General features: G+C 35.3%; 1 protein-coding gene and 1 long non-coding RNA gene across 7 annotated transcripts in view; both read left to right on the forward strand.

Annotated features, from left to right (window-relative positions):
* LOC143733204 (protein NLRC3-like) overlaps positions 1–4304 on the forward strand; it is a 261767-nt gene extending 257463 nt beyond the window's left edge. For all 6 annotated transcript variants that reach the window (XM_077224813.1, XM_077224832.1, XM_077224847.1 and 3 more), the window contains one exon: positions 3875–4304. In XM_077224813.1, the coding sequence (XP_077080928.1) occupies positions 3875–3881 (7 nt within the window). In that variant the 3' untranslated portion in view covers positions 3882–4304. The remainder of the gene's footprint in view (positions 1–3874) is intronic.
* On the forward strand, positions 1963–2937 carry LOC143733406 (uncharacterized). Its single transcript, XR_013201348.1, has 2 exons — positions 1963–2068; positions 2448–2937. It is a non-coding gene; the product is annotated as an uncharacterized LOC143733406 (long non-coding RNA).
* Positions 4305–8251: the final 3947 nt, after the last annotated feature.

The following is an 8251-nucleotide window of genomic DNA, read 5'->3' on the forward strand; positions in this document are numbered from 1 at the left end:
AAAATATATATTTTGACATTTTATTGGGAATATAACAACAACAACGAAAAATGATTACGGTATCACACACATTTGTTACAACTGTAAATGCACCAAGGATTATTTTTTTAGTTCGATAATGTGTTGCATTTTATATTCTGTATTTTTCGGGGATTTTATTGTAGGCTACTAAATTATATTATCCATTAATTCACTTTTTAGCATAGACCTAAAAAAAGAAACACCGTCACATTAAACTATAAGCTACATCTTGCAGGCTTTGGAAGTTAAAAGTTGAAAAAGTTATATGTACATTTTTTATTTTATTATTTTAAAAAATGCACAAAAATACAATTTTCGATTTTTATATGAATATATTTTCCAAACCATGTTTTTTAATCTAAAACTGTAAGAACATCATATAGCTATAAATCTAAAAACATATATTATTTTTATTTATTATTATTTTAAGCCATAAATCCGTAAGTCTAAAAACCATAATCTATATTTATATATGGATGTTAGCTAAAATTATTACTACGTCAACACGAAGAAAACTTTATTAAATTACATTAGGAATATATTTGTCTAATAAATACATTATCTGGGAATTCATATTTCAAGTTGTGACAGCAAAAAAAATTTTTAATTCCCATTTATTTTAGGGCACAAATGCTTGTTTACTATTTTTATTGAAGTAAAAATTGTCTTTCCCTATAGGCCTACTTCATATATTTATGGTATATATATTATGTATATCAGTATATATATATATAATATATTATACTGTATATAGTCTTATATTATATATATATATATATATATATATATATATATATATATATATATATATATATATATATATATATATATAATAAGACCCAACCTATAAATAGGAGCCTGAAAAAAATGTTAATATTAAAGAAAAACGTTAGACGGACTTAGTTAGATGCGCGTTAGTGTGCGTTTGGTGTTGTTATTTTACGATTTTATGACGCTCGTCTGTGAAGATGAGCGGCAACGGTAACACTTTTCATGATTTCATAAAACACATTCAGGGCCATATCGCATCTTATGTTACACAAAGGAATGTAATTCATAATTTGATAGATGCTTTAGGTACATCTGCCCCACTCGCTAATTATGCCTACATTAAAATGGTCACCAATTGTCTGACTAATAGCTCATGATACATAGTTACAAAATTACCAGTTGTACATGTAAATTTACAGGGTTGTCATTGAACCATTAACCCAGACAAAGAGCCATATAAGAACCATTATTTCGAAGTGCATATAGCCTACCTGGGAAATTAATTTGGGTTATTTAAATGGTAGCAATCATGTTGCTTTATATTGAATAGCTAGATAATTGCATAACTGTTAAACAAACACCTCTACTTAAGAATCTAGGCCTATTCTACGTTTTAATCCCCATAACATTAGCTCACAATTCACCGTTTAATCGCCCTAATATTAACACCAATGCTCACAACTCATTAAAACATAGCCTAATAAATGACCGGGGCGGTCTCTTTTTAGACGTTAGGCTATAACTGGTCCTGTTTTTTTTAAATCGAGCTTTCTGCCACACTGTCGATCATGGCGAAGATTTCCCCTGAGATGAGCATCAAGATCAGGTCTATGTGGAGAGCAGGACATCTGTTCTCTAACATCAGGGCATTCTTGATGCAGTCGGGTGTTCATGTCTCAGACGGCACGATCAGACGACATTGTCGCGTTCGTCGCCAAACTCCTGCAACTAAGAAACCAAAGTTGAAAGTGACCAGGTAAGATACAGTATTAGCCTATTCATTTTTGTTTAGTAAAAATCTACATTAAGCTGAAATCGCATAAAATGTAATTCTTATTTATAGTGCGGCACTTAAATGCATCGAAGAAATACTACATGAGGACGATGAACAGTCTGCAAAAAAAAATCAAAACGAGTTTTCAAACGAATTGTTTATTAATATCACTGAATTTTACAAGAATTATGGACCGGCACTATTACCAAGACAGCATAATAAAATCTGCGTTGGCGCCATACATTCAGAAAAAATTTAAAGGACCTCATCGCTTCTTCCAAGGTAAAAATAATAATAATGTGCTTGTGACATTTTGCCATTTCTATTATCGGAATGGTTGAATTTTTTTCTGACATTTCTCTCTGTTTAATGTAATGTGTATGGCGTGTTGCCAAGTTGTTGTCTGGGTAACTGATTAATGGGACTGATTGAGGAATGAGAAACACCGGGGCGGGGGCTGTGTATTGAGAGGCTGGGGGTGGAAAAATAGGTTTAAATGGGGCGCATATGGACGAGGAGGTAGGCTTGGTTCGCACAAAAACTGCATATTTTGATTGAAGTTTTGGTGGTGTGTTGTCTTCTGTGCCAGACCATACTGGCTAAAATAATTAAAGGTGGTGGCAGCAGCCTATACAGAGAAAAAGTGATTACAATAACATAGACAATGACCCAAAACATGCAGCGTCGAGACAGTGTATTGCTGAGGCGGGGATCAACTGGGTGAAAACCACAGCCGAGTATGGTTTTTTTTACATCCTGGGTAGCGTTCATTTAGATTAACTTCTCTATGAAATGTGCTCAAGACAATATCCTCTAACTTGTACCTTGCCTGCAGATCACCAGATCTCAACCCGATCGAACTGGTTTGGCACGCACTAAAAGAGTTCGTCAGATGTGAGGCTAAGCCGTGGAACAAAGACGACCTTCTTCAGGCCATAGTGACTTTCTGGAGAGATCGCCTGACAAAAACAGCGTGCAATAAATACATCGATCACCTTCAGAAGGTTTTGCCGGCGGTGGTACAGCGCAACGGGGGTACTACCGGAATGTAGAAATGCTATAGGCTATAGGCCTATTGAATTGTTTTAATTTTTCTATTGAAATGTTTTTAAATTGTATATTTCTTTTATTAAAGAAAATTATGCTGATCATAACAACGCAGTACTGTATTTCATTCTTATATCATAAAGAACGCAAAACCCAAATGCTGCTGACTAGCTTAGCTAATAGCAAGTCAAGCCAATGTTTTAATTAATTTACAATAATTTAGTTTCATTTATTTCAGTGTTAATGTTTGAGTTAATAAATCCTCTACAAATTAAATTAACACAAAGTGGGCTATAAGAAGCCTTTAAACTCTTCCGCTCTGACCGAAGTGCACATGTGCTGGTACGTTCACGGATATGGCGTGTGTTGTTCACACAACTCCATGAATGAAGTGTGACATTGTTGTGAAGTTTTCCCTCCGCTCTGAATCGCTGAACTCGCTGCCACCAGTGTCTGCTGCTTATCTCCATCCAGAGTCAGTGTGAAGAACACAATGGCAGTGTAGGAAACCCCGTCTGAAGCGGCATTGCTATCACAGTCTGATGTTCATCACAGCGCAGAATAACCATCCAATACGTCCATAGAAATGTGTTTAGCGTTTGACTTAAATAGATTAAAACAGTGGCGGTAACACTCCTACTCTATGTGAGATCATCATTTGTGCTGTGCATTTGGTGTATGAGAATAATGGTGGTAAAAATAACCAATAACCAAATAACCATTATAGCGAATGATCAGAATGATGAAAATTGCATTATTTTGAATGTCATTTGCAATAGAAGATAATGGTAAATATTTATTGCTACTTTTGTTGTCTAATAAAACTGACCCAATGAAAGAAAGAGGACGGTCATACAGGATTATGGATAAGGGTCAAGTGTCATCATTCATGGTGGTTTCGATGCAAAATCAAAATCTGAATGGTTCAAAAGATATATAAAGTTGTACATCACAGGGTTATTTTATTATCTGTGACTAATAGTGCAAATAGATTGTTTTAGTTGTTCTACAGTGGATAATTTGTCTGTGTTTTACTGACAGGTTTTAATGGTGAATGATTCTGGCCTTCTCTGGATCAGCTGATGGAGAATAAAGAACCGCTACACACACATCACATTCAACAGAATCAACAGACACACACCCATAACGATCATCACACACATGTGTTTGTGTAACTTTCCGGAGTGATCATCCCAACATAAAAATATGCTTTAAAAAAAATCCAAATTCTTTGACATATAGCAACTTTTTTTAACAGTAACGCAAATAGTTACTTTCCCTGGTAACGAGTTACTTTTATTATAGAGTAATTTAGTTACTAACTTTTGGAAAAAGTAGACTAAACTATAACTAATTACTTTTTTAAAGTAACGTTCCTAACACTGGTGTAGCTATATAACAATGATTTGTTTTCTGTTTATAAATGTATCCAAACAGTTGTTCCCTTGTCTAATAAAACATATAAAGCGTCTTTGGGGTTTCCATGGTTTCTTCAAAATAAAACCGTGAATCAAGGGTAACGCAGGTATGGCTGGATTTAAACATTCTTGGAAACATCTGGGATAATGTAAGTACACAAGTTAACAAAATATGTGACACTTTTCTAGTGGTTTTTGCTTATTTTAATCCAAAAATCGTTCATATTGTGCCTTTAAAGTCCAGGGCCCGTATCCCTAAAGATTCTGAGAATCCTCTCAGAGAGCTCCTAACTTAACCTAAATATTCCTTGCCAGGAGTTTTAGCTTAGAAGTGATTCCAGAACATGTTCAGTGAACTCTGAGCAAGGAATGGATGGAAAATCCTATCTTAGTGAGGAGGTGTGGTTGACCCCCGTTGCTAGGTATGAGTCATCATTTCAAAAGCCGTGATTGGTTGATCCTACAAGTTTGATGAAAATGAACTTTTGGTGATGATGACCAACGGATGTACCCTCAAATCAATAAACATAATTATACACTCTAATCTTATGCGGACTGTAATTGTAAATAATATTTCACATTCAAGAAAATATCTGGAAAATGAATAGTAAGCTGTAGGGGTTATAGCCTAACATTAGAATCTAAAATATGTGAAAACTTAAGCTCATTACACCCTGTTCAAATAATGAGTCGTCTCTTATTTGCTCATATTAATATCCTAGCTGGCATATTTTGTACTTTCACTCCCATATGGACCCCATTGAAAACAAGATGGCCTATCTCAAGGGGCCGTCCTTAATGAAGTAGAAATTGCAACGTTACAACTCAGTGTGGTCTTAACGAGGGTAACACGGCTCAGCTTTTATCAATGTCTGTAGCGTCTCAATATTCCCCTGTCATCCGGTGTTTGCAGGACATCTCTCCTGCCTCCTGTGTTGGGCATTTTGTGCCGCTGCTTAGAGGAACTCCTGAGCCACTAAAAGTCCTCTTCCCTGCTCTTAGCAGATCTCGCCTTAGGAGCCATTTTAAGAGCTAGGAATCTTGAGGAATAGCTTTTATATTAACTGGGATTTTCGTGTCACTTTTAGGGGGAATTCTAAGAAAACGTCATGACTCTGAGAATTTTCTTATAATTTGGCCGCTAGCAGCCACTTTTTGCACAAAAATTCGTTAGGGATACGGGCCCAGATCTTTATTTATGATGAATTGACTTAATAATGATTATAAAAGAACAGTTTATTTCCTGCAGGTCATTTCTCCATGTCTGTAATCTGATCCAATATGGAAGTGCTGCTGTAGTTGTCTATCTCCTATACTTAAAGACTTAAGAGGCTATTTATTTTCAAAGTTAAACATTTACAACACAGTGTCCTGTCTCTGTTACCGAAGTTGAACTCCTTTAGTTTGTGAGCAAATTTGGTGAATATAAAGCTTAATATGATTCAGATAAGCAATGAGTTTGCAGACTTCATGTCTTATTTAGCTATAAAAGCAATTGTTCTTGTAGTAAGCAAAATAAAAAATCAAATCTATATTTATTACAGTACATACACAAGCTTAAAGTGGCAGACCTAGGCCTATATAGCATAATAAAGAAGTAACTGTTACATGTAATCCGGATTATGTAATCTGATTCCAGAGCGCAGATGTTCAAATGTCAGATTGGATCAAATCTTGAAAATTATCTGTTCAAAAGAAAGAAAAATAGTCTGAAATTGGATTATCTTGGTTTTTATCTCGACCTAAAGGTTTTGAACAATATATAATGAAGATTTGCTCTAGTAAAAACCAAAAGACTGGTTTATGAAACATCAAAGATTGGTATCGCATCAAATGTAACTGTAACGCATAAGGCAAGGCGCTTTTATTTATAGAGCACGTTTAAAACAGTCACTGCTGACCAAAGTTCTGTACAATCACTTCAGACAATAAAATACATAATCAAACAGGAAAACACACAAATTCATAAAATTACATTGAACCAAAAGCCTGAGAGAAAAATCAGTCTTTAGTGAGGATTTAAAGCTATTAACATTGGAAGACAGTCTTAAGTGTTCCGGCAAATCAATCCACAGACGTGGAGCAGCAACAGAGAAGGCACGATCACCCTTTAATTTCAGTCTCGATCGCGGCACAGTCAGCATCAACTTGTTTGAAGACCTTAAGGGCCAAGAACATTTCCGGTGGAGAAGAAGATCTGTAATGTAGTGAGGAGCCTGGCCATTTAAACCCTTATACACATACAACAAGACCTTGAACTTCACACGGTATTCGACCGGAAACCATGAAGCGAAGCAAGAACAGGCGAAATATGTTCCCTCTCTCTAGATCCAGTAAGAAGCTGGCGGCAGCGTTTTGTACCATTTGTAGGCGGGATAAGGAGGACTTAGCCACACCGAGGTACAGTGAGTTACAATAATCCAGCCTGGAGGAAATAAATGCATGAATCACTGTCTCCAAATCTTTTACTGTTAAAAACGCTTTTCATTTCGCAATGGATCTGAGATGATAAAAGCTACTCTTCACTCCTGAATTGATTTGTTGGTCGAATTTAAGGCCTTCATTAAAAATCACTCCCAAATTTTTGGCAATAAAAACACAATAGAATCTGGTGGCCCAAAAACTACAATTTCGGTTTTAGAGTCATTCAGTGTTAGAGAATTAGCTGCCAGCATCTTACCTCCTCAAGACAGTTCGACAGAGAGTGTATGTCATAATTATCCCCATTTTTCAAAGGGAGGTACACCTGGGTGTCATCCGCATAAAAATGAATGTTCAGGGACGGATTATGACTTGTAAAGGCCCTGGGGCCAGTTATCTCCAAAGCTACAATGAATGAAAATTAAAATGATTAAAATACATGCTTTCAAATTATGTCAATTTTTTTTTTACGAATTTCAAACCGTAAATACTGTTTTGGCGCTCTTTAGTGTGACGTGACAGATCGCTGTAGCTCCTCGGTTCAAGCGGCATGTGAACTGAAAGCTCTCTTTAGTTAATAGTAAATAAACTTGAATGAACTATGTTGGAAGAACAGTAGCCTACAACTTGCTGAAATGTATCATGTCTGATGTAATCACTCAATCAGTGCTTCAACTCCGGAAATACGTCAATAAAACAACTGGAGAAACGTAACATTTACCTCAGAAAAGCCATTTAATGACCACAGCATAGCTAGGAAAATGAACTAGGCCTATAGAGAGTAGTATGTTTGCTAAATATTATAACCCTACTATATTACATGATTGTTTCCTTTAGAAAATGTATCTATATATACGGTAGCCTACCTGATATTTATCCAAATTAATTGATGTAAACATTGTTACATGTTGTTACTAAACTTAATTAAATTCTGTTTGGTCACCAAATGTTTTGAGAATCACAATATACTTATTGTGATGCAAGATTTTTTTTACAACCCCCAATATTTTATAATTGTTTCTAATGATTTATATTCATAGGCTGCCTGCTGAAGATGGGTTTGAGCTCTTATATTTCTGAACTCTCAAAGTTCAGATTAATGCATTTAACTTTAAAATGTAGAAACTTTTCTTCCCCCGGATCTAGAAGAACTGAGGTCCACCCTTCATAGTCTCACAAAATCCTGTAGATCGTTGTGATGTCACTAGTCTAGTGGTAATAGGTATTACAATCTGATTGGAACAGTCGTTTCGAGTGCTGGATGCTGACATTTGGTTTTGACAAAAAAAAAAAGAAAATCTGTAATTTCCAGTGTACACTCTGCTTAACTGCATCTTTTACAGTCGTTCAAACAACTGTAGAGTGAAGAGTGTACGTTTCTACAGTTCAAATTTTAAATAGGCTACAACATACTCTATTGTTCTCTCTGGGCCCATTTTGTTGGATCATTTATAATTAGGCAACAAAAAATAATGCATATAAAAAATTAGGCAATGTTTAAAAATTAGGGAAAATGGGTTTTGCTGTAGGCTAATAATAAATAGTTATTTTTCCAATACCTTCACACAAAAAATAAACT

The sequence above is a fragment of the Siphateles boraxobius genome, unplaced genomic scaffold (assembly GCF_051911475.1).
Source record: "Siphateles boraxobius isolate OS27281-9 unplaced genomic scaffold, OSU_SipBor_1 125, whole genome shotgun sequence".
Taxonomy (NCBI): Eukaryota; Metazoa; Chordata; class Actinopteri; order Cypriniformes; family Leuciscidae; genus Siphateles; species Siphateles boraxobius.